This window comes from Chenopodium quinoa, unplaced genomic scaffold, assembly GCF_001683475.1.
Source record: "Chenopodium quinoa cultivar QQ74 unplaced genomic scaffold, ASM168347v1, whole genome shotgun sequence".
Classification (NCBI taxonomy): domain Eukaryota; kingdom Viridiplantae; phylum Streptophyta; class Magnoliopsida; order Caryophyllales; family Amaranthaceae; genus Chenopodium; species Chenopodium quinoa.
Genome location: NW_018745174.1, coordinates 1702959 through 1729163, shown reverse-complemented (window position 1 = coordinate 1729163; position 26205 = coordinate 1702959). Strand labels below are relative to the sequence as shown.

The following is a 26205-nucleotide window of genomic DNA, read 5'->3' as shown; positions in this document are numbered from 1 at the left end:
GTCAAAGTTAATTGATAAAATTTGTATTTTATACGTTACTAAAAAGAAAAAACGAAACACTGTTACTACACCCAAAATTCCAAAAACTACAATTTACAACTTTAAACACAAAAATTGAAGGGGAGCCACAAAATTTGGTAAAAGTAGGCGGCGGCTCATCACGGGCATCAGGCATGATGACAAATATCATAATATATAATGAGCACTTCGTACTTTAATTTACTATCAAACAACGTTAAACCAAAATTGAATAAAATTAGAAGATAGAGAAAGAGAAGAAAGAATAGAAGAAATAAATGGCAGGGAGTGGAGAATTGGCAAAGCCAACCTACAATGCAAAGCTATATTCAGGTGGTAGACCTTCTTACCCACCTCAACTCTTTCATTTCATCGCATCCCACACTCCTTCCCATCTTCTTGCTTGGGATGTCGGTACTGGCACTGGCCAGGCCATTTCTTCCGTACGTTCTTTCCCTTTCCTTTCTCGTATTTTATTTTATAGACGGGATTTGATCTTATGTCTTGGTATTTTTGTTATTAACTAGCAAAGTTATTGGGATCCACACTTTTGATCATTTATTTATTGTTTATTGTGGATTGGCTTTGGGACTACTTTTAACCAAGCTTATATTTATTCTCTTGATTTTGTGATTATTTTCTGTAATTAATGTGATTGTAGAGTAATTTGGGACATTAATTTCTCTAGACGAGTTTTGATCTTATATCTTTGGGTATTAAGTGAGATCCATACTTTTAATCAGATTGATTTTGGGATTAGTTTCTAACAAGTTTAGATTTGTTCAATCGATCTTGTCGTTAATTTCTGTAATTAATTTGTGATATTGAATTGCCCCCAAGAATTTCTAAATTAGACTCCAACGATCACCACATTTTACTAACCAATTTTTGTAATTTCTCTTCAAAAGTTATGTTTCAAAGTACAAACCAAGAATTGTATCATTATATCATATTAAACATGTTTTCTCAAGTTTAACAAAATAAAAGTTCTATAACATATTTTTTACATTTGTTGATTTACAGCTAGCTGAACTCTATAAGAATGTGGTGGGAACAGATATTAGCGCGACACAGCTAGAGTGTGCGCCAAAACTGCTTAATGTCAAGTACATTCAGACGCCTCAGGTTCTATCCGTAACTGATGTTGAGCAAATGATAGCACCCGAATCCAGCATTGACTTGATAACCGTAGCCCAAGCAATGCACTGGTTCGATCTCACCAAGTTCTATGAGGTGGTGAGATGGGCTCTAAAGAAGCCTAATGGGATCATTGCAGCCTGGTGCTACACTACACCTTTGGTGAATGAGGAGGTGGATGCAGTCTTCTGGCCGTTCTACAAGGGATTTTCCGGTCCTGGATGGGAGGAGACGACAAGGGCTGTGGATGACAAGTACCGGAGCATTCATTTCCCATTCGAGCCTGTTGATGGGTTGGCAGATACTGGTCCGTTTGAGTTCAAGAACGAGAAGGTGATGAGCTTGGAGGACTATTTTGCATACATAAGGTCATGGTCGGCTTACAATGCTGCTAAGGAGAAAGGGGTAGAGATGCTGCCGGATGAGCAGGTGGAGCGATTTAAGCATGCTTGGATGAATGATGGGAAGAACGAGAAGGTTGTGAAGTTTCCTGTTTATTTGAGGATGGGAAAAGTTGGGGATTCGAAATGAAATTGGTGATGCAACTGATGATGCCTTCAACTTCATTATATGCATATAACCACCAATAAAGAGTTTCTGCTTACGCCTTTCCTGTATTAGACAGAGTAGATTATATGAATATTAGTATCAAATATCAATGATTATAATGTTTAAGGTAGAATGTTGAAGTTGACGTTTTGACAGTTCTCAGAATAAAAGATCAGATACTGGTGTTTTTCTTTGTCAATTTATTGGATCTTGATGATAAGCTCTGCATAATGGTAGATACTAGATCATACATTTCTTGCACATTCGTGTTGCTCATTCGTTGGCTCATATTCATCCTGGGGAGAATTGGTGTAAGAATATGAGATGGTTTCCGTCATATGTTGATGCTAGTCTTGATTCCTATTCATTGATCTAGCTTCTGTTTATGGATTAACAGAGTAAAAGACATTACTACAATAGTCTAGGTGGTTCAACTTGAAATAGAATATGATTGAATGATCCTTGTTAAAAGGTACTGCAATGGTATAACACATATCAGATATCACTATATCATGCCTGTGTATCAATTTATGTATTGAAATGGTCCGGTAGATATTTTCTGATACCATAACAGCATGATTATCAGAGTTCTGAGTTCAATAAGATAGATTGAACCAATTGTGTTAACCGCCTATAATTCAATGAGCTAGTCAAATCAATTAATACTACCAACTAATTACCAAATTAGGCCAAAATAAGAAAGACTTAACATTAGTAATTAGTTCCTCAAAAAAAAAAAAAAAAAAACACATTAGTAATTAGTTGTTATGTCACATTTTTGTATGCTACTTTGAAAGTTAGACTTAAAAACTTGTGTTATTATTACTAATTGCTAAACGAGTAATACTTTTTAAGTTTTATAGACCTAATACTTATTTTGTTTCTATTTACTTGACTAACATTCTTATAATGAAAATGTCATATTTTGACCCATACTATTGTTGACACCGAAATTTTGTTAATTATTAGGTGTCAGATAAGCCGACAAGGCCCTGAACTATAAACAAGAGATCTACGAGAGTTGTAACCCCACAAATTATTAATGGAATAATTGTTCCCGTATATTTTTCTACCTCTTTAATTATATATTGCAGGTTTGAATTTTTATAGTTTACAAATTGGCACGCTCGGTGGGACAATTTTCGCTCTTCATCTCCACTCTCCAAGTTTCAAAATCCGTGGGATTTAATGGGGGCACGCCAAATTTGCTTTCAAATTCTACAAGAAAGTTTCGAGACTAAGTTGCATCCGATGTCAAATCTCCACAACAGGTCTCGAGGGGGCATTTGTTGACACCGAAATTTTGTTAATTATTAGGTGTCAAATATATGTAAATAAGGAGATAATTTCGAAAAATATAAAATATTTTATCTTCAAGATCTCGTAGAATATTAAGATAGCTATCTTGTTTGCTACTCTACGACTCTCTATATAAAGAGATCATTGTTTCTAGGCTTAAGGAGGCTCAGATGGAACAAGTCACAAAGACCCCATCTCCTCTTTACTACCAAACATTGTAGGTTCATAGTATGGAATAAGCCGACAAGGCCCTATACTATAAACAAGAGATCTACGAAAGTTGTAACCTCACAAATTATTAATGAAATAATTGTTCTCGTATATTTTTCTACCTCTTTAATTATATATTGCAGGTTTGAATTTTTATGGTTTACAACTATATTTGGTAAGCTTAGAAAATTCTCTAAATTACCCTTATAAAATGCATATGGGGGACAACTTTTAAGGGTAATAAGGTAAGCCATGTACAACAAGGGCCACAAAACTACAATTTCCTTCTCTTCTCCTAAAATATCGTGCCCAAAGCTATGAGTCAAATGAAGTAAATAGAAATGGAGGAAGTATAAAAAATAAAAAATGAAATGAGTAACTAATGAGAAACAAATTAGTGCGTGAATGGAAACCTACTAGTTGAGTAATAACATAATAAGGTCGTGTCAAATCAGTGTGCTTAAAGTTTTAAATAGATGAGCTTCAAATTTAAGCCTTTTCATATTTCTAACAATTCTGTTAGATTAATCCCAAATTGAATTAGTTTTAGACTATTTTCACAAGATCCATTCAATAGAAACCTCTAATTAGAATAAGGTCATGAGCCTATAAAGTATAAACTACAGTATAATGGCAAAAGTCAATTACTTATTAATACAAAAACAAATGAGTCAATAACTTAATCGCGTCTTTTATTTCCACTATACCATCTTTAAAGCGAGCAAATACCCCAAAAGCGTATACGTCATACTAAATTAAAATCAAAACGAAATTAAAAAACCAATATAAAAGCCTTGCCATTTTGTTATTTTGTCATTTCAACGTATTAATTCACTCCTTTACAATTTTTCCCCTTTCTCTCTCATCAAAACGCAACAAATTTCAAATTTTAGGGCAAAAAAATGGATGCGAAAATCGGAAAATTCTTTGAATCCGTCGGAAATTTCTTCGGTGGCGGCGATCAAATTCCTTGGTGTGATCCTGATACTATTTCTGTAAGCTTTCTTTTCTTTCATTTGTGGTTTGATTACTTTAGGGTTCTGTTTGTTTCAATTTTTTTTGTTTGATTTTGATTTATGTAATTCTGTTTTGCAATTTTTCCATTTTTGTTGCTTTATTTAATGATTCGACACAATTTTGATTATTATTTGGAAGAATTCGCTTTTTTCGTTGTTGTTTTTATGTGATATGGTTGATTTTTGGAAATTGCAATTGTTCATCTGAATGTTGAGATTTGATGAGCTTGTATTTGCCATGATTGATTTTTTCAATATCTTTCATATAGTGATTACAGCTTATCAATATCAGAAGGATTTCTTAATATATGTCTGGAATTAAGATGAAATTTCTGTGACAGGAAGTGGAAAATCTTGAAAATGTTCGCTACCACGCCTTGATTTTGGGATTGTTAGGATATCCTGTATTTGTTTTTAGTAATTTTAAGCTATTGTTTGTTGTATGAAATTATTGTTAGCATTTCTGTCCAATTCCATTTTGATTAGTCAATGACTGTTTGCGGTTATTGTTGTGTGATTTCGGATTGGGAAGAAACATCTGCCTGCTTCAGTGATAATGTGGAAAACTATGATGAAATTGGATCGATGTTTGGTTTGTCCAGTTATGCTCGTGCTCCAATGATTTGGTTGAGATTGGAGGTTTTGTTCAGCTGTATGTGATTATGTGATTATGTCTATATTGATGGAGCGTTGTGATATGTAATCTTGAGTAGGATTATTGAATCTTTAGCATTACAATGAAGCAATACATGGTTATGTTATTTTGTGGGTGTTCTGTTTCTTTAAACCTTATTTGTCTTTTCCTTTCCTTTTGTGCGTCTTTTTTGTCTGATTCTCATCCTCTTTTTTTCCCATTTCATGTGTCTTGATCCTATTTCTCATATATATAATGCATATCATTTTTCTTAGAACTGATCCCTCCTTCCCCAAACAGCAGAGGGAGAGTTGGATATGATAGCTGATAATTATTTGTATGACTTCAGGGACTTGAGCGAGAGGTTGCTGAAGCTGCTAATTCCAGTGATGAACAGAGAAGTGAATGTCTGATGAGGCTATCATGGGCTCTTGTCCATTCTAGGCGTGCTGAGGATGTGCAGCGAGGGATAGCTATGGTTGAAGGTAAATGTGATCACCTTTTCAACTGTGCATGGTTCTTCTTATGTCATGCTTTTAATGTTTGATAATTCTTATATTTAAAATCTTTTCATTGGTAATTTTGTAGCAGTTCTTAGGCTAGCTTTCTCACAGTATGCCTAAAGTTGCATTGCTTTTATCTATGCTCTACCTTACCCACCCTAATTTACTGGAACCGCCATTACCTTTGGACAATCTTTTAAATAAAACGGATGTCAGTAAATTATTGAACATCCGTTATAAAGTGACAATAAAATGTGCAAAAGTTACATTAAAACGCACAAAAGTTACCCTGACATATATAAAAGTTATTTATGCTTCATTGATAAATTTGACAAAAGTGACACTAAATTTGACAAAAGTGACACTAAATCTGACAAAAGTGTACCTGATGTACAGTAAATTACTGAAAACCGGGTGTATACAAAAGTTTTCCTTACTTTTGTAATATGCTCTTGCATCTAGACTGTACTCTGAACTATAGGCTATTTCATGTATCAGTTTATCAAACGTTAACGTATCTCTCAGATTTATTTTTTGTACATTGGTTGTTTTCATACATCTTTCTCTTTTGTGAATAAATTAGCAAACCCCTCTGAACATATAACTTTATGAGACTTATTTTCTGGTCTGTAAGTACTGTAACTAGTGTCACAAGTTAGGGTCTAACATTATATTTGGATAGAGAGAAAAGGAGGGAAGGGAAGAGGGAAGGATGCATCATCCTTTTGTTTGATACCTAATTCAAGGAGGGAAGGGTGGAGAATTGGAAGGATCCATTTTCCTTCTCTTTTAATAAACTAAATTCCTCCATTGTTGAGAGATTTGGAAGGAAAATGGATGTTCTCCTTCCCCCCTCCCCTCACTCACCTCCCTTTCCCTTCCCCTCCGTTTCCCTTCACTATTGTTATCCAAACATACACAGTGTAAAGATGGACTGAAACGAAAATTTCATTTCTTAGTATTAAAGCTCCTTCCCCCATTCTCCCAAATTGAACTGCTACGTAGAAATGAAAATTGTGTCCTGGCTTTTTGGCAGCATCACTTGCTAATACAAGCAGCGGTCCACTTGAAAGGAGAGAGAAGATTTATCTGCTTGGTGTGGGATACTACAGAAGTGGTGATTTCGCAAGAAGCAGGCAACTTGTGGAACAGTGTCTTGAGGTAACCTTTCTGGTTCTTAACTGTAGAGTGGTTTCATAGAATGGAAGTCTGGTTGTTGTGGCTGTTCTCAAGGCCATAATTCCTGAGCATCTGTAGTTACTGCAGAAGTTACAAATTTCCCCTCCTGGGAAAGGTCTTTTGATTGATGTGTAGGATGACAGAATAATTTCAGACAACAATGATCTTATTTCATTTGTGATTTAATTGCATGCCAAATCCACTAATCTGGCTGACATTGTCTGTTTTTGCTCAATGGTGATGTTTCCTGTTAAAAATTGCTTAATTATTATGTATTATTGGGAAAACACTTTAAAAATGATTTATGATTATTTATAATGATTTAAAAAAAAGGCCCTAGATTTGTATATAAATTAATAAAAATGGATTCTATCTGCTTGCACCTGTGTCCTATTAATGGCATAAATTGATATTATGATTTTGCAGATTGCACCTGACTGGAGGCAAGCATTAACCTTGAAGAAAAATGTGGAAGATCGAATTGCCAGAGGTAAGAAATGCGAATTTTAGTTCTCTAATCAATTTCAGAAGAGTTTTCAACTTTTCTAAAGTCATAACTCACATGATGCTATTTTCTGTCTATCGCTATCAAATACAGACGGTGTTATTGGGATTGGCATAACAGCTACTGCAGTGGGACTTCTTGTTGGAGGAATTGCTGCAGCTGTGGCCCGTAAGAAGTGAGGAAGTTAAATTTTGTTCAAGTCAAGTGACAACTGCAACTATCATATCTTGAGTCTTTCCTGTGTAGACGCGATGCCTATATATACTTTGTGCATGGATGAACTTGATAAATAATCTTTTCAACGTAATTAGGAGTTTTTTGTTCTTCATACATAACCAGACTTGATGTATCGCCATCAGGCAGTTTTGATTTTACTTTGCAATCAAATGCTGCGTGGATTTACTTTTCTCATCAGTTGATGTTTTTATTGAATGTATCAACTTTTTCTAGACTTGGCTGCCCAGGAAGCCGAAGGCTATTTGTTATTATCCAAAGTTGACCGTTGGAAAGTTAATCCAACAATCTCTCAGGTATATGAGGGTAATGTTGGTGTTTATTCAAATGTCTTTAGATACCATATTACAACAATGAGGTACTCAGACCACAAACGAGGAGTACAAACTGTACAATGTAGCCCTTTTTTATCAAATAAAAAGTAATTTTTAGGCTATTTTTTTTATAATTAATAATGCCGTTAAGTTATTAAAATCTCTAATGACCCGCTATTATTGGTACCTTTTTTTTTTTCATGATAAGGGAATATTAATTTAATGAAAAAACTTTTAAATAAACAAATTTACTCTGAATTGCCTTAAAAACTGTCATTTAAAAAATTCAGGAACTAGAAATACTTCAACAATATACTCCTTATGTTTATCAAAGTTAAAATGAATCTACAGTACATAGAAATATTGCTGCAAGGTAGTATAATTAACTCGCACGAAAAGAAATTAAACTTGATTGGAGATGCCTTGAACAATCTGCTTGAATAACCCCTTGGCCATAACTCTGTACGCGTGCTGAGTCATATGGACTCCATCCCAACTCACTAGCTTAGATGGATCGTGGCAAACAGGAACTCCATTGTTGCCACACATTCGAGTCATGTTAAAATTGTACTTATTATCACCAATGCCACAGCATGTCTTTTGCACTTCACCCTTCGCAAAACCTGTATAATTAATTATTACGTATCAGTACCATATTAAAACAAACGGATAAAATATTGATTTCAAAATCATACATTATAAATTGGCAATAAACTAACCATTTGAAGCAACATTTTGAAGGAGTCCCTTCAATGCATTGAAATAATCAGCATAGACAATTGCAACAATTGGATACTGTGTTTGAAGGTCCTTGATAGCTTCTTGTAATCGAACATTTTGGTACGTTGCGAATCCATTCAAACCCTTTAGACATTGTAGCTCATCGTACATATTCGGGTCATTTGTCTCGAAAGCACTTAGATAAATAGGCATGCAACCGATTGCAAAGTTACCAGGAATTACAACTTTAGTACCACCTAAATTAATCACTTCCTGCATTCATATAAAATCGTTAATTATGTTATATTGTGAATAATTATAACCGATTGACATTATAAGTTAGAAAAGATACCAACCTTTACGCCACTAATAATGGCTTGAATTACTTCATCTACCATTTGTTGCACTTCTTCCATTGATTTTCGTCCAAAAAACGCATAGTTAAAGTCATTATATTGCCACCGGTTTCAATGATAAATAATGCATTTGCGAGTTTGGCCTTACAATCTGCATACATTTGATTGAAAAAATTAGTAACTATTGCCTCGATCATCATTAATATCTTTAATTATTTAATACAAATTAGTTATCTCAAACTTTTTAAAAAGTAGGGATATCGTTAAAAAATAATATTTAGGATGGGACGAGAAGTTTAATTACCTTTAGGATTAGGGCAGAGTGAATGAAGGTGAGACTTAAACCAAGCCATTTGAACAGATTATGAACTGTTGGTAACCGGCGATGTAATGTTTTTAGCAGCTAAGGTTGAAGTGTCGAGATCCGTCGATCCCGCAACAACAAAGTTCACACTGTTGTAACGGATGTGAGAAAGAACAAATTAATGAATGCAAAACAAATAAATAGCACACACAGATTTACGTGGTTCACCAACAATGTGTTGGCTACGTCCACAGGCAGGCGAGAAAAAAGCTTTATTGATCTTGAGGAAATTCCAGATTACAGATTGATAATGTCAATTATCAATAATAGACTAAGCTATGAATAAACCCTAACTAGGAATATATATAGCTTCCCCAAATAAGATAGATAAGTGCATGAAAACGGCCCATGAAACCCTAATAAATCGTGTGGGTTCCATCGTGCACAAACGGAGAGCTCTCGCTCACCATCGGGCGAGCTATCGCTCGGACCCCAATCGAGCTATCGCTCATGGTCGAGCTAGCTATTGCTAGGCCCCTATCTCACCTTCGACCTTCGCGAGCTACCGAGCGAGCTATCGCTCGGCCTAGTCGAACCAATATGTCTTCGTGAGCTATAGCTCACTCGCATAGGAGCTCTAGCTCCAATTTTGTCGCAACTCCATATGCTTCCGAAACTACCGAGCTACCTCTCAAGCTATAGCTCGCTGCTCCTAAACCCAAATTCAAGGCATATTTCAACAATCTCCACCTTGACTTGAATCCTCTCACAAAACCAGATAACCAGACGCATTGATCACAATGCCCAGACTCTCCCCGCAACCAGACTTGTCCCGATAGACAACCAGACTAGATTAGTCCCGTAGGACTCCAGATTAGCCCCGTAGAGCTCCAGATTAGCCCCTAAGGGCTACTAACAGCTTCGAATAATTTGTAAGTCCAAGCAACCTTGGGGCTTACTCTGCGGAACTAGATTCGAACAAACGGCTTGACAATGCTTCTTCCTAGCACGAGCAACACCTCCCTTGGGCGGCTCAGATATATCCACTTCTCCAACAGATAGTGCAAAAGCCACCTTGTCTTCTCGACCTTTCCTTTGGGGAGAGTTCCCAAAGATTACTTGCCGACCAAGAGCCAAACTAGACTGAACCGATTTCAACGGCGAAGACTGTGATGCTTCAGATTCAGACTCAGACTCAGATTGTGAGTGTTGACTGATCTTTCCCGGACGTGGACCACCACCCCCACCTAGAGTGACTCTATGCTCCACCTATTTCTCAACACTAACAGATGATGTGACAACACCAGACTCAAAAACAGATAACGTAGACCCTTGCAAAACATACAATGTCTCCCGTTTAACACCTTCAGAACTACCTTTGAACCCTTGTAGACATACAATCCTTCATCTTCACCTTTGAAACTGAACCCTTTTCTGTCTAGAAGACTAAGTGAAATCAAATTCCTCGTGATCTGTGGAACATGCCTAACATTTTTCAACATACATAATTTACCATCATGTGTTCGAATTCTGATGGACCCTATACCAACTATTTTGCAGACTTTGTTGTTGGCCATAGTAACACCTCCATCAACCTGTTCGTAGTTCGTAAACCACTCCCTACGTGAACACATATGATAAGTCGCCCCCGAATCTAGAACCCACACATCAGATTGATGCGCACGCTCATAAGCAATCAGGACATAATCCTCTTCTGAACAGGTGTCTCCATCTGCAATATCTGCAGACTCTGAATTTTCCTGTTGTCTCATCTTCTTGGGACATTCAGATTTCCATTGCCCCTTCTCCTTACAATAATTACAGATATCATTAGGTTTAGGACCCCTAGAATACAACTTCCTCGATTTTCTCCCCGAATTCCCCTGTCCATTACCTTCACTGGCTACTAATCCGGCAGCCTGATCATTTGTACCCGTACCAGACGCCTTATGGCGCAACTCTCTAGTATGGAGAGCAGATCTAACCTCCTATAAAGACACTGTCTCTTTACCAATAATACAAGGCTGCACAAAATTCTCATATGACACTGGTAAAGACACTAACAAAATTAAGGCAGCATCCTCATCCTCAACCTTAACATCAATATTACGCAATTCTAACAAAATCGTATTCAATTGATCTAAGTGTTCTCTAAGGGATGTACCTTCAAACATTCGCAGACCGAACAGACGTTGCTTCAATAGCAACTTGTTGGTTAAAGACTTTGTCATGTATAGACTCTCCAGTTTCAACCATAGACCCGATGCGGTTTCCTCCTCCGCAACCTCAGTGATAACATCGTCTGCCAGACACAACATGATTGTTGAATGTGCCTTCTCCTCCAGAATGGCCATCTCAGCGGTATCCGGACCCGGTGACTTCTTTGTCGATGGTGTCTCAGCGTCATCTAGACTCGATGACTTCTTTGCCAACGGCGCCCATAGCCCTTGCTGCTTCAACAAAGCCCGCATCTTGATCTGCCACAGACTAAAACTATTCCTCCCCGTGAATTTATCAATTGTAACATTCATCCCATACATCTCTCCCACTCAAATCGAACCTAAGCTCTTGATACCAATTGTTGTAACGGATGTGAGAAAGAACAAATTAATGAATGCAAAACAAATAAATAGCACACACAGATTTACGTGGTTCACCAACAATGTGTTGGCTACGTCCACAGGCAGGCGAGAGAAAAGCTTTATTGATCTTGAGGAAATTCCAGATTACAGATTGATAATGTCAATTATCAATAATAGACTAAGCTATGAATAAACCCTAACTAGGAATATATATAGCTTCCCCAAATAAGATAGATAAGTGCATGAAAACGGCCCATGAAACCCTAATAAATCATGTGGGTTCCACCATGCACAAACGGAGAGCTCTCGCTCACCATCGGGCGAGCTATCGCTCGGACCTCAGTCGAGCTATCGCTCATGGCCGAGCTAGCTATCGCTAGGCCCCTATCTCACCTTCGACCTTCGCGAGCTACCGAGCGAGCTATCGCTCGGCCTAGTCGAACCAATATGTCTTCGTGAGCTATAGCTCACTCGCATAGGAGCTCTAGCTCCAATTTTGTCGCAACTCCATATGCTTCCGAAACTACCGAGCTACCTCTCGAGCTATAGCTCGCTGCTCCTAAACTCAAATTCAAGGCATATTTCAACACACACCATGAGTGAAGTTACCGGCTTCATTAAGATATGCATCAAGCAAGGGCAAATTCAAGTATCTTGCTGCAATTTATACAATAAACAAAATTTATTAGTGATACATATATTTATAAATTGGTTTTAGTGATTTATAGATAATAGATTCTTTGTAATATTTTGTCACTCGAATCAATTCGATTTTATTATACAGGACAATTGCATTTGTATACGTGTTAAATGAACGCATAATTTTAACCATTTATAAATTTATTAATATTTGATTTGTTTGTATATTTTCTTTAAAATATGTTGTCAATTAATATGAATAATGCAAAAATTAAATTGGTGCAATTATATTAGAACCAAAAAAAAAACACTAAATGTTAAAAATAATAAATAAACATAAAAGGTGATTAGTGACTCTATTAACAATGGAAGGTGACATACCAAAAAAATCGATCATGAGAAGACCATTGGAGCAACGACCAGTAGGCTTATGAAAGTAAGTTTGTCTATAAGGAAGTCTTGCAAAGGTTGTGTGTTCTCCGATGGGGGATTCACGTATCAAGTTACCGGTGTCCGATATCGAATCACCAAATTGATAGATCGCATCTACTTTCGGTATTTGTTGAGAGAGTGCACGAAGAGGAAAGGTAGAGCAAAGAGCAACAACAATAAAGAATACTAGTTTCATGCTAGCCATAATTTTCTTGCTACTACACACTTTTTTTTTGGGTTGGGTTGTGAATAAAAAAGTGAGGGGAAGAGTATGTATTTATAGGATCTAAGGTTAGAAAAATCGATGTCTTAGTCGGTTATTTAATTCGGTTAAGGGTAAGTCTTAGAAGATTAGGTTTTACTAACTTGGAACAGAAGAAAAGAAATTAAAGTTATTGCTATTGTATTAGGATTAAAGTTTCCTAAATTAACGAGTTGTGCTAAATTCTAAAATTATAAGTAATTAAATTTCATTAAAAAAATATTTGACTTATTATAGATCTTCTCTTAGGATTTCTAATCATGTATTGAAATCATGGTAATCATATTACCTTTTTTAAAAAAAAACAATTTCAAATCATATCCTAATGTACTTAGATAATCATTACAATTTAAAAGTCAAAATAATAGGGCCTTAGATAAACATTTTACAATTTATTAAAAGCCTTTTTTTTTTTGAAACAATTTAAAAACATCCTTAATTAATTAAAATGTACATTAAACAATAAAATTAACACAATTAAATTTACTATGCGAACGATTTTCATAAAATTGTTGAATTGTAAATTAATTCCCTATTTACGTAGGTTTAAAAAACTTATTCCTACAATATTGTCCACGTAGGATTGGAAAAAGTTTTGTTTTGGGTTTTTTTTTTTTTTTTTTTTTTTAACAAAGAATCGCTATCGGTGATAGCGGTTCTATACTTGTTATAAAACCGCTAACAAACCGCTAACGTCGTTAGCGGTTCTTATATTAAGTTTTAACTTGTGAAGTTTTCTTATATACAAGAACCTAATACAAGAACCGCTAACGACATTAGCGGTTTTATAAGTATAGAACCGCTATCACCGTTAGCAGTTATTTGCAAAAAAAAATAAAAAAAAAATAAAAAAAAAAAAATATACCAAACCTACGTGGACAATATTGTGGGAATTAGTTTTTAAACCGACGCAAAAAGGCCCTATTATTTTGACTTTTAAATTGTAATGATTATCTACTCTCTTCGTATTTTCATAAGTGAAATGTTTAATTTATGTTTTGCACTTATGTTTATACAAAACTTTGACTAATGATATCCTTAAATTTTATTAATTAAAATTATAACAATTAAAATACTAATAAACTACGAGTATTTATTAAATAATTTATTATGCATAAATCACAAACATTAGTCAAAGTAGTTGGATTAGGTGAACGGTGTAAAAGTCAAAACGTTTTAATTTTTTTTTAAAAAAAATACACAGGGAGTATCATACATTCATAACCAATAGCCAATGTACAAAAAAGTTATTTTAAAATAATTTACAAATTGCTTGAAATTGTAAATTACAAACCACGACAAATTATGTGTGAATCAAATCACTTTTAGCTTCTCATACGCATTTTTAAGACTGTAAATATCAATTACCTTAAAATTAGACATTGATTAATGGCATTAATATGCTATCATAAATTATACACAAGAATGATAGATATTCTTGGATTAGAGATTATAACGAGGGAATGGATTTCATATTTGATGAACAAGTCATTGACTATTCTGTTTTACTGTGTTTCATAAATCTGGAACAAGCATCTCGTTTATTCCGCGGAAGACAAAGCATGGCTAAAATTATGCTTAAAAAAAAAAAAAGAATTCCAGGATCTAGTATTCATTATTTGGAGTCTCTTGTTGATTGTGACAAAATACAATTTTCCCATCCTAGGACACCAACATGGAGTACATGACTTCAATTCGGAGTAATAAGGGTAATTGAATTTGGATAAACAAAAACCAAAAAAATACAGTAAGTGGTGTGGGCCACGTTGGTTTATAAGAGTCATTTTTTATGATCTAAGCGCTGTTCACCTTATTTTCACTTATTTTAGGTTTAATAAGTTAAGATAAGTTCAGTTAAATTCAGATAAGGGTTAATAAGTTCAGATAAGGGTTAATAAGTTCAGATAAGTTCAGGGTTAATAAGTTCTAAATTAACGTTCTCCTCACCTTATTTCCACTTATTATATTTATATAGAGTTATTACTAATCAAGATTGCTTTTCACTTTTTTTTTTTGTAAAATTTTATGTGTTTTATTATCATGATTTCATATAAGAATAAAGTAACATTTGCATAAAAAAATAAAATTAAAGTAACGTTATACTCATAAGTTATGGTAAGACTAGATAAATTTTGCTTATATAAAACTTAAGCAAATCAACAAGTTTATTATTTTTGTGAAAAAAACAAAGGAAAATTAATGAGAATGAAAGTCAGATCAACAACAAAACCAAAGGAGAATTTTTACTATTTCTAAACTATAAAATAGCAGTGTTGTTATCAAATAATGTCTTATAAGTGTTAATAAGGTTTAATAAGGTCAAATAAGTGAAAATAAGTGTTAATAAGGTGTAATAAGTTCAGATAAGGGTTGATAAGTTCAGTTAAGTTCAGATAAGTAAAAATCAGGTGAATAGAACACACCCTAAGTAACCCCATTTGTCCATTAATGTAACCTAAATCAACTATACGAGTAATATAAGTTACACAAACTTTACAAAAAGTCCGGTTTACAGTAAATTATTGAATGGCCAGAGACTTACTACTTTTACTTCTTTTTCCTTCCTCTTTCAAGATCCATCTTCCTCTTCAAGTATATAGCACCTAATAGAAAAACTGATACTTGGCGACATCGACCATCTTCCTCTACTAAAAAAATCACTCCTTTGCACTACTCTGAAATCTTCTCTTTCTCAAATTTTAATGAAAATTTCATAATTCTTTCCACTTTCTCTCTCATCCCAATCGATTCCCAATATACATCAATATATATAACTCAAAATCAATTCAATTGTTTTTCCCTTTAATTCTATATCAATTGTGAGAAATGATAGATACTACAATAACTAGGTTTTGTTTCTTCACTACTTTTCTGGGTTGATTTGGGGTTACGATCTACGAGATGAATTGATAAAGTTCACTATATCAATGATAATGTCAGAGCTCTTGATTAATTCTTTTATTATTTTATTTTTTTGTTGTTATGTGATCTCCATCTTTATTAGTTTGATTTGTTTGAGTGATTGTATTTTTTTTCATGACTATTGTTACTTTTTGTTGATTTTGATACTCTGTTTTTGTCAAAAAGGGTCATTTTTGTGGAAAAAAGGTCACTTTAGTGAAAAAAAGGGGTCACTCTTGTGAAAATAAAGGATCACTTTTGTGAAAAAGGGTCATTTTTGTAAAAATATGGGTCATTTTTGTACAAAAAAGGGTCACTTTTGTACAAAAAAGGGTAACTTTTCATAAAAATGTTCGATGTACAAGAAAATTATTGTAAACCGGGGGCATGCAAAAGTTTTTGTATAAGTTATTTCCCTGACTATTCATCGTTGTAAATTTATAAAAAGTAGATATTAATAAAATTTACATTGATACAATTCAAACTAGATCCCACATGACAATGATTTATCGTTTCTATATATAAATCACAAAAGCTAGTCAATGCTAATTAAAATTTGTTAATTGTGCAAAAGTTAAAGTATGTCAACAAAAAAAAATGGAAGAAGTAACTATTATGAATAGTGTTTGGACAATTATACCCTTTAAAATGTTTGTTTATTTATTTGCTCTTATTAATGTTAATTGTCTCTATATTTTAACTCTTAAGAATATTGTGTGCATATTTATACCTATACCTATCTTTGAATTTTTTTTAAAATAATAATTCTTATGAATAATGTTAAGATGATTATACCCTTTAAATGTTTATTGCCTCTTTTTTTAGCTCTTAAGAATAGTGTGTGGAAATTTATAACCCTTAAAATATTTGCTTACATATTTCCTCGCATTAATGCTACCAACAATTAAAGTTGTGACATAAGGCCAAACCGTAAGAGATCCTCAGACATGACTGTCACACACTTTAGCTGACCTAGTAAAAAAAAAAATAATAATAACCTCATTTGGTCATTCGAGTAACACCTATTATTTTATTTTGACTTATAATATAATACTTACAATTACAAAAATAATTAATTTGCATACTCCCGATACAAATATCTCTATTTTTAAGTTAATTTAATATATTAATGCTTGATCACAAAGTCTTATATATGGCTAGTCACATGGTGTCAACTTTACATAATCACATACAAGACAATTAATTAAGTAATAGGAGGTTACAGTGATAAGCAAATGAGATTACCTTAACGTGCAGTGTATGTAGGTTATTTAAATGAGAACTAGGGTTACTCTCTTAAATAAGTGAAAATTACTCGAATGAACAAATGGAGTTACTTATTTCTAAATTACTTTAATTCACTCGTATAATGAATTTAGGTTACTTTTATGGACAACATGAGGTTACTCTTATGAAAAATTAAGGTTACTCATACATATAAATGAAGATTACTGTTATAAACTAATGTGACCACACCGTGTGTCTAGCCACATACAAGACTTCATACTTGATATATATGATATCTAATCATTGTTTTCCACTATCTTATTTCCTTATTAGCTATATAAAATCACCAATTGCAACCTTCTTTGGGAATAAAGGGAATAATTTTTACATTATCATTTAAAGTTAATTCTTTCCCATTTATTAATTACTTTTAACTTTTATTACTACTAGGGTGGCCAACGCGCGCGATGCGCGAGACATGGCTAGCCAATGCGGAGAAGTTATCAAGGCTTGTCTTTGTACAAAAGATTTTAGCCTGTACATAGTTCACGTAAAATGTCTTATACAATCTTTAAATACCTTGAAACTGGTAAGAATTAATACAATAAACCTTTAGAAAGAGTAATAATCGACTATTAAGTTCAAAAACATATATCCTTAACCTTTTCTATGTATTTTAAAGAGTAAAAAATAACATTTACATGATTTTCTTATAGAGTCTAGATGATTCTGTAGAATAAAATTTTGATACATATTACAAGCTGAAAAACAAAGAGAAACAAATAGAGGAATAATGAAATTTTGCATCAATTTGTTCTTGGGTACCCTATGAGTAGTTAGGACTCTTATGTGTTAAATTTTAGTTTTGAGTTTGGATTTTTCTCAAGTCCAATGCAACGTACATTTATACTTAGTATTGTTGTTAAGTCTAATATGATCATCTAATATAAAGTTTTGGTAGCTTGAACCCAATTCAATGTAGAAATCCAAAATAATAAATAGCTTTTTTTTTTCCTCTCTTTGTATATTGGTCCAGGGGCTTTATTTTTTATTTTTTAATACTCTGTAATTAAACCCAATGTAAGAAGAGCTGAGTAATCCAATGCAGACAAGCTTGAGCTCAGCTTAATTCAACTCAACAATACAAAGAAATACAGTAAATCATTAAGCTGATACTCATTGATGCAGAGCGTATAGATAGAATTATTAGCTAGCATCATATCAGAATCTCACTAGAAAAGTGGTATGTATCTTCTCTTCTAACAAGTAACAATAAACCTTTAAGGTGGGTTAGGATTGATAAGAGAACTATCACACCTCCTTTCCTTCAAATATAGAATATACATCCAGAGCCTAAGCACAAAGGCATTCTACTCCCTTTAAAAAACATGTACCTTGAAAAATTGCATCTTTTAAAGTTGTGGACTCTCATTTTACGCTCTTAATCCCAAAATTATAATTGAAATTTAGATGTCTTTTGAATCTCATAACAACGAATCTAATAGCAATGTTGAAAGAGACCTTTGTAAAATTCTACAATCCCCAAAATCAAAACCAATAATAAAAATCCTAAAAAATCGTATAGGGAAAAAATTAAAGTACCTTTTGATCGGATTTGTGGTAGCACTTAACTGGACAAACCACAAAGTCACTGACAAATATTCATGAAATGATCATATTGAAAGAATAGAAAGAGACATGAGGGGCTTCCATGGGGTAATGCTTGGAAGTTGGTATATTTCCCTCGCTTATAGTGTTTCTGGTTCTCCATTCACTTTAATTATCTACTATATTTTTTTCTTTCAATATCCAATCAAATTTAGGAAAAATAGTTGAATACCCAGACCCTAAAATTTAAAAAAGATAATACCTTAAAATCTAAAATCAATCAAAACCTTATAAAACAATTAAAATTAAAATTGAAACATATCTTTGAAGATTGCCAATGACTTTGTGGTTGTAACTTGAAACCAATAATTCAACCGATTGAATGGGAAGATGAAAAAGTACATAATAACAGAGAGAAGATATACAATATTAAAATAATCTTGTAATATTAAATGGGGGCAAATGCGTAAATACACATTTTTGGGTTTTAATTGTCACAACACTATTCATAAGAGCAAGATTCTACTTTTTATAAAGTAGGGAAGTATGGATTTGTTTGTGATTATTAGGTTATATAGTAAAGTTTCATCATTAATTTTAAATTTTAAATTCTACATTTCTACAACCAACCGATCAATTGAAGAAGAACAAACAAATAACGCAAGTTCGTGGAAGGTGGAGCCACTGGGATTAATCTTTTAAGGGTGTTGTTATTTGTCGCTCTCATTTTACCGGGTAACGCTCCCTTTTTGTCTTGAAATTCCAATTTTACCCCTAATATATAAATACGGTTTTTTCCTTCCCGACCAACATTTCTCACTTTCTTACTTCTCTCTCTAACTCTCTTACTCTCCGACTCTCTTACTCTCTAACTCTCTAAAACACTCTATTTAAAAAAAAAATTCAAAAATTTTTCTTCATTTTTAAAAAAAACAAAAATCATCATAAACACAAAAAAAATGGGTGATTCGAGGCGGATTAGGCTGAGACTCGGAGAGAGGAGCTTCGGCGGCGCTGGTGGCAGCGGCGGCGGCAGCGATGGTGGCGAAGAGGTAAATTTATTTATTTTTTTAATTTCGGATCCCAGGAACTTCCGCCCAAAAATTCCGGAAGTTCCATAGAGGATCCGCCTGGAAATTCCGGATCCTTCATGGAACATCCGGAATTTTTGGGCGGAAGTGACATCCGCCCAGAAATTCCGGATGTTCCATGGAGGATCCGGAAATTCCAGGCGGATCCTCCATGGAACTTCCGGAATTTTTGGGCGGGAGTTCCTTTTTTTTTTTTGCCCGTTAATAAAATTGTTAATTTAAATTATTTTTTTTCGGATTTTGTTTTTTTTTTGTTATTTAGAAGTTTTATGGTGATTATTGTTATTATTATTGTTGTATTATTATTATTGTTGTTGTTATTATTATGGTTAGTATATTTTGTAATGTAATTATTTTTAAAAATATGATAATTTTTATTATTTTGTTGAAATTAGGTTTTTATTATTAATGTTAAGGTAATTGTTGTTGTTGTTAATTTGTTTTTTTTTTTTTTTGAATTTTGTTATTTTTGTTGTTATTTTGAAGTGTTATGGTTAGTATTATTATTATTGTTGTTGTTATTATTGTTGATATTATTATTATTATTATTATTATTATTATTATTATTATTATTATTTTTATTGTTATTATTATTATTATTATTATTATTATTATTATTATTAGTGTTATTATTTTTAAAAATATGATTAGTATTATTATTAAACTAATTTGATATTAGGGTTTTTATGGTTATTGTTGTTGTTTAATTTTTTGTTGTTGTTGTTGTTGTTGTTATAATAATATTATTATTATTGTTATTAGTAGTACTATTATTAATATTTTTAATTATGATTAGTATTATAGTTGTTGATATTAGTGTTATTATTATTGTTATTATGGTTATTGTTGTTGTTGTTAATTTGTATTTGTTGTTGTTGTTGTTAGTTAGTTAGTTATTGTTGTTGTTAAGTTTATTTGTTGTTGTTAATTTGTATTTGTTGTTGTTGTTGTTGTTATTATTATTGTTATTATGGTTATTGTTGTTGTTGTTATAATAGTATTATTATTATTATTATTATTATTGTTATTATTATTATTATTATTACTAAAATCGGATTATTTTTTTATTTTATGTAGATCGAGGGTTCTGGTGCTCGACATGCAATATCACGACGTCTGAATGCGTCTGTTAGGAGACATACATCTCGATCTTCACCGCTTCAGCCCGAGCAGCAGCAATACGGGTCTACTAATGGTTGGTCGAGAGACCAACAATCTGGTAGTAGTCGGCCCTTGTACTCTGCAAGTGGAGCACCCATATCTGACGAGGAAGAAGAATGTTCGACTACTCATGCTGGTGACCGGGATGAAGAACAGGACCCTCAGGATTTCCATGTGGTATATAGGGGTCAGTCTGGGAGATTTGTTGGTAGTGGATCGAGTCAGCCTACTTCCAGCTCTGTAGAGGCATGGTTAGTGCAGGAATCGATGCCGGGTGGGCCTGAGGATGGGTCAGTTATCCCTAGTTTTGGCGGTCACGTGGCACGGTATATCTGGATGGAGTAGGAGCGTAGTGTTTTGCGCTGTTTGAGTAGGACAAAGTTATGTTCTGACTTGTTCACTTGGCGAGGTCGTCAATCTGTGGAGGACCTTGCGGCGATTGATGCTAGTTGGTTGTCTCACTTGCCCGGCCTGATGTTTAAGAGACTTGATTGGTCGTTGATTTCTGCTTTTGTTGAGAGGTGGCAGCCAGATACGATCACCTTTCACATGCCATTTGGGGAGATTATGATCTTGCTGCACGACGTGTACAACATACTTGGGTTACGGGTTGCAGGAAATATGGTGACCACTACTCCTAGCACGGACGTGTTACGGGACGCGTGCTCGGTCACCATGGATATGACTCCAGATGATCTGTTTGAGGTTTGCGGCACAAAGACCATTTGGTAGGGTAGTGGGGTGTTGACTGATAAGATTTTTGAGTCGACATTGGCGGTCGACCGGGATTTTAGTGAGAAGCTTGATGCATAATTGTGGTTAGTGCTTGGAGGTACACTGTTTGTAGACAAGAGTGGTAACCGTACGCATCCTTCCTTCCTCCACGAGCTATGTCACACGGATGTCCCTATTAACGAGTATGCTTGGGGAATAGCTGCACTAGCCTACTTGTATCGGCAACTGGGCACGACATCGAATACGCTCCACGTTCATCCAAAGTCGCCCAAGCCCGTAAATCCATTCGTACAAAGCAGGATGACCAGCGATCTCGTTCGCTATTGTTTCCCGAGCGTCAATCCACTGATTTTGATCGCCAAAGAAGAAGTCGGCGACACAACGAAAGCCACAGTTCCCATCACCGATGACATCCTTCCAAAACGTAATGTACGGCAACATTGGGGCTGGAAGCAAGTTCAAATACCTGCATTGACTAATGTCACTTGGATCTACAACACAAAATTAAAAGATAAATTATTAGTAAAACTACAAGTATTAAGTTTACATATTTTTATATTAAATATAGAATTTTAGTATTACCTGGTTCTGGGTCACCACCACGTTGAGTGTGTTGACGGTTCACATGCTCGAAATAGCTACGATCACGCCTAGTGTTATTTCTCTTCGGTCGACCACGAGTGTTAAGGTTGATATGTGGTTCTTCAAGGTGTGAATGATCTGGATGTAGCTCCTCTTCAATGATTCACGTTACATTTCGACGTACGGCCGGGTCACTTTCCATGACTTCGTCGATTAGGGACTGAAAATGTGCAGCCTCCACTACTAGGAAACAGGCAAATAACGACGGAAAAAATCCGTCTGAAACACCCTGTTTTCCGTCGGAAAACCCGTTTCCGACGGAATTTCCGTCGTAACTGGTTGTCGGAATACCTTTCGTCGTAAATGGGGCCTTTTCCGACGGAATTTCCGTCGGAAACACTGTTCAAACGGAAATTCCGACGGAATTCAGTTCGTCGGAAGCGATTTCCAGGCCCGATAGAGTCCGTCGCAAGTTTCCGACGGACTGTATTCTGCCGGTAAGTTGCGACGGAAATTCCGTCGGAAAATAATTTAAAAAAAAACAAAAAAAAAGCCTCCCACCACCCCCACCACCAGTCCACATCACCAGTAACCACCCCACACCAACAGACCCCACCGCACACTAACCCCTATCCCACCGACACCCACACCAGCCCCCACACCACCGACACCCACACCAGCCCATATCCCTCCTTCAAACACCCCCACCGACACCCACACCAGCCCCTTCCCACCTTCAAACACCACCACCGACACCCACACCAGCCCCCACACCACCGACACCAACACCAGCCCCTATCCCTCCTTCAAACACCACCACCGACACCCACACCAGCCCCTATTCCACCTTCAAACACCACCACCGACACCACCACACTTACACCAGCCCCTTCCCACCTTCAAACCACAACCACCACACCAAAAATGAACCCCAAAAACACAAAAATTGAGACAATAAAATCGAAAATCAACCCAAAAAAACGAAAATTGAGACAATAAAATCGAAAATTACCACACAAACAAGAAAACCTACCTTTATTACCACCGAAGCTTTGAATTTCACTCGAATTTGGTTTATTACGGTCAAATTCGACCATGAAACCTTTAGATCTAAGGATTTCAAGCTCGAATTTGACCATGACAACCATCAATTACACCGTGACAACAATAAATTACCCAGATCTAATCATTTCCAACAATGGTTAATGTTAAGTTGCGGCGAAAAGAAGAGGAGAGAGAAGTAGTACGGGTAAGGAGAACGAAGAGGAGAGAGAAGGAGAACGACAGAGAAGAAGAAGGAGTTGAAAGAGAAGAAGAAAGAAGAGGAGATGAAAGAGATCGAGGGAGATCGGAGAGGATGACAGAGAACGAAGAGAGAAGGAGAGGAGAGAGGAGAGAGGAGAGAGGAGAGAGAAGGGGAAAGGGGGAAAAACAGAGGGAGAAGGGGAAAAAGGCGGAAGTGAAGAATAAGTTTTTAGGGTTTTCAAGGTTTTTATTTTTTTTTCTTTTTTTTTTAAATAATATTCCGTCGGAAATCCGTCGGAAATTTCCGACGGACTTATTATCCGTCGGAAAAGGTCAATTTCGACGGAAAAATCCGTCGGAAAGTATAAAATATCCGACGGAATATAAATTTGTCGGAAATTTCCGACGAATTTCTGACGACATTGTTGAATTCGTCGGAAAAATCCGACGGAATAAAAATCCGTCGGAAAATTTGACTTTTCCAACGGAATAATGTGTCCGTCGGAACAAGTCCGTCGCTATTTGGCTGTTTTCTTGTAGTGCTCCTCAGTCGAATCATTTACCATTTCAGGAATGTTAACACCATCACCAATAACCAGTATCTTCCAGAAAGAACTAATTTGGCTGCTATACAATCCTGTCTGTGCAATTATCGAATCGTGTATCTGGCAAGCACATGAAAGACCATGGGTCACACGCATAGCACATCCGCACCGTTCATGGACCTGGTAACTCAAATCCCGCATCCTTTTCATCTCCTTATCCAGAACTTTCAAGCAATGTTGAGACACTTTTCCATTTATACGTGACAGTGGCAACTGTCTGTACATTTGACCAATTTTAGACCTTGATGCCTCCAACTCATTACAAATTTGTATGATGCGATTACCGATATGACAATGGACTCGGGCCCATACGGTATCCAAAGCACCTGCCAATGATTCTAATTAGTAAATTCAAATACAATTACATTTACGTAACAACGAGAACAACTAATAAAATCATACAACTAACCTGTGGATGATTCAAACCAAGTTTTCACTGCTGAATGTTGGCTCTCAACTCTGCAGTTGGTGGTGTTACCAAAATGAAGAATCTGGTTCGTCCAAAATTTCACAAATTTCTCCTTATGACAAAGCCATGTTCTCTGAACATACTGAATCACTTCCGGATATTTTCCCCACCTCACTTGCATGGCAGTTAGAGCACGATCATACTCCGCCTGTGTTGTTGCATTCACGATTTTGAACCATCTCCCAGCTCTAAAACTGGCACCAACCGTCTTGTTTCCAAACATCTTCGTCACCTTAGCCTCCACATCTCTGTTGATGTGCCATAGATAGAGTAAATGTGACGTCCCTGGAAAGACTTCTCTCAAAGCCGCACAAAGCCCAAGATCACGGTCTGAAATAAATACAGATGGCTCTATATCAAACCCAATCAACTCCCTTAATCTCTGCAACACCCACCGATAGCTAGCCGTGCACTCGTCGCGCATGAAAACATATCCAACTAGAAAATTCTGGTTTGTCGGTGTCACGCCTACAACCTCAAACAAAGGCATGTTATATCGATTGGTCTTGTAAGTAGAATCCATACTATGACATGTGGGTATGTGCGGAGTATGTTGACCATGATCGGGTGCACCATAAATGCATGTTGCAAAACGTTGTGATCATCGTTCGTGACCTAGTGAATGTATTTACTCTCTCTCGCCAGATGAAGAAATTGCTGAACAACTCCTCTTCCTTCGGACATCTCCATCCTGAAGTCATTTCGGCAATTGTAAATGTGTCGGATGTTTGGATGATCATCAGGAAATTGCTCGACAATAGTGGACATGATGTTACGGGGAGCAACCTTGGACTTTGTCATGTCCCGCACAACCTGTTTTGCACCCGAACTCAATCCGCTCACTTTACGGTGACCCTCTGGGTACACAATCATTGGGTGGTTATGTGTCCCGGTGTGATCATTTTTCGCAATGATGATCTTCCAACTTTCGGTGCTCACATAATAATATATCTTGATGTAGAATGGACAACCATTAGCTTTGGTTTTGGTGTCCTTCCGTATCGCGTTCTCCAAATCTCTCGGCTTGCTCCTTCGTGACCGATCACATCGCAAATACCGATACGACCGACCATCTCTGGTTTTGTTATAAGACGATTTCACCAATATAAATCCCAATTTTATGGAAACACCATCAGCCCATGTAACTGCATCGTCAAATGTAGGAAAAAACGTATCGGTGACAAAATTCCCACTATAATTCACACCGTCACCGCCTTCCTCAGATTCCATATCCTATACAAATTAAACAAAACATGCTTTATGTCAAAATAATAATAATAATAATTATTATTATTATAATAATAATAATAATAATAATAATAATAAAAACAATACTAATAATAATAATAATAATAACAATACTAATAACAATACTAATAACAATACTAATAACAATAACAACAAATACAAAACAATAACAATATTAATGATATTAAAAAATTATAATAACTTTTACAAAACAATTTATAAGACCATAACATTAATTAATTAATAAATAATAATAATAATAATAATAATAATAATAATAATAATAATAATAAAATATTAAAATTATATTTCTACTAATTAATAATAACAATATCAACAACAACAACAATAAAAATAACAGCAACAACAACAATAATAATATCAACTACAACAACAACAACAACAATAACAACTACGATGATAATAATAATAATAATAAT

General features: G+C 35.1%; 3 protein-coding genes and 1 pseudogene across 3 annotated transcripts; 2 read left to right on the top strand and 2 right to left on the bottom strand.

Moving 5' to 3' along the window:
• Window positions 1-212: 212 nt before the first annotated feature.
• On the top strand, window positions 213-1903 carry LOC110710561 (putative methyltransferase DDB_G0268948). Its single transcript, XM_021888889.1, has 2 exons — window positions 213-461; window positions 1042-1903. The coding sequence occupies exons 1-2, from the start codon at window positions 297-299 to the stop codon at window positions 1684-1686; spliced, it is 810 nt and encodes a 269-aa protein (XP_021744581.1). The 5' UTR covers window positions 213-296; the 3' UTR covers window positions 1687-1903.
• Window positions 1904-4019: 2116 nt separating this feature from the next.
• On the top strand, window positions 4020-7501 carry LOC110710551 (mitochondrial fission 1 protein A-like). The gene is made up of 5 exons (XM_021888874.1): window positions 4020-4208; window positions 5213-5348; window positions 6403-6527; window positions 6972-7035; window positions 7144-7501. The coding sequence occupies exons 1-5, from the start codon at window positions 4116-4118 to the stop codon at window positions 7227-7229; spliced, it is 504 nt and encodes a 167-aa protein (XP_021744566.1). The 5' UTR covers window positions 4020-4115; the 3' UTR covers window positions 7230-7501.
• A 499-nt stretch (window positions 7502-8000) lies between these two features.
• LOC110710640 lies at window positions 8001-12836 on the bottom strand (annotated as a pseudogene).
• A 12296-nt stretch (window positions 12837-25132) lies between these two features.
• LOC110710638 lies at window positions 25133-25747 on the bottom strand. The gene has a single exon (XM_021888963.1). It carries the CDS (start codon window positions 25745-25747, stop codon window positions 25133-25135), a length of 615 nt encoding a protein of 204 aa, XP_021744655.1.
• Between the last annotated feature and the right edge of the window lie 458 nt (window positions 25748-26205).

What these genes read in the sequence shown, in the direction of transcription:
- LOC110710561 (XM_021888889.1), top strand. Translation starts at nt 297, where the DNA reads ATGGCAGGGAGTGGAGAATTGGCAAAGCCAACCTACAATGCAAAGCTA. An exon ending in CTGGCCAGGCCATTTCTTCC is followed by an intron (nt 462 to 1,041) that starts GTACGTTCTTTC and finishes GTTGATTTACAG; the next exon opens with CTAGCTGAACTCTATAAGAA.
- LOC110710551 (XM_021888874.1), top strand. Translation starts at nt 4,116, where the DNA reads ATGGATGCGAAAATCGGAAAATTCTTTGAATCCGTCGGAAATTTCTTC. An exon ending in GTGATCCTGATACTATTTCT is followed by an intron (nt 4,209 to 5,212) that starts GTAAGCTTTCTT and finishes GTATGACTTCAG; the next exon opens with GGACTTGAGCGAGAGGTTGC. An exon ending in AGGGATAGCTATGGTTGAAG is followed by an intron (nt 5,349 to 6,402) that starts GTAAATGTGATC and finishes GCTTTTTGGCAG; the next exon opens with CATCACTTGCTAATACAAGC.
- LOC110710638 (XM_021888963.1), bottom strand. Translation starts at nt 25,747, where the DNA reads ATGGAATCTGAGGAAGGCGGTGACGGTGTGAATTATAGTGGGAATTTT.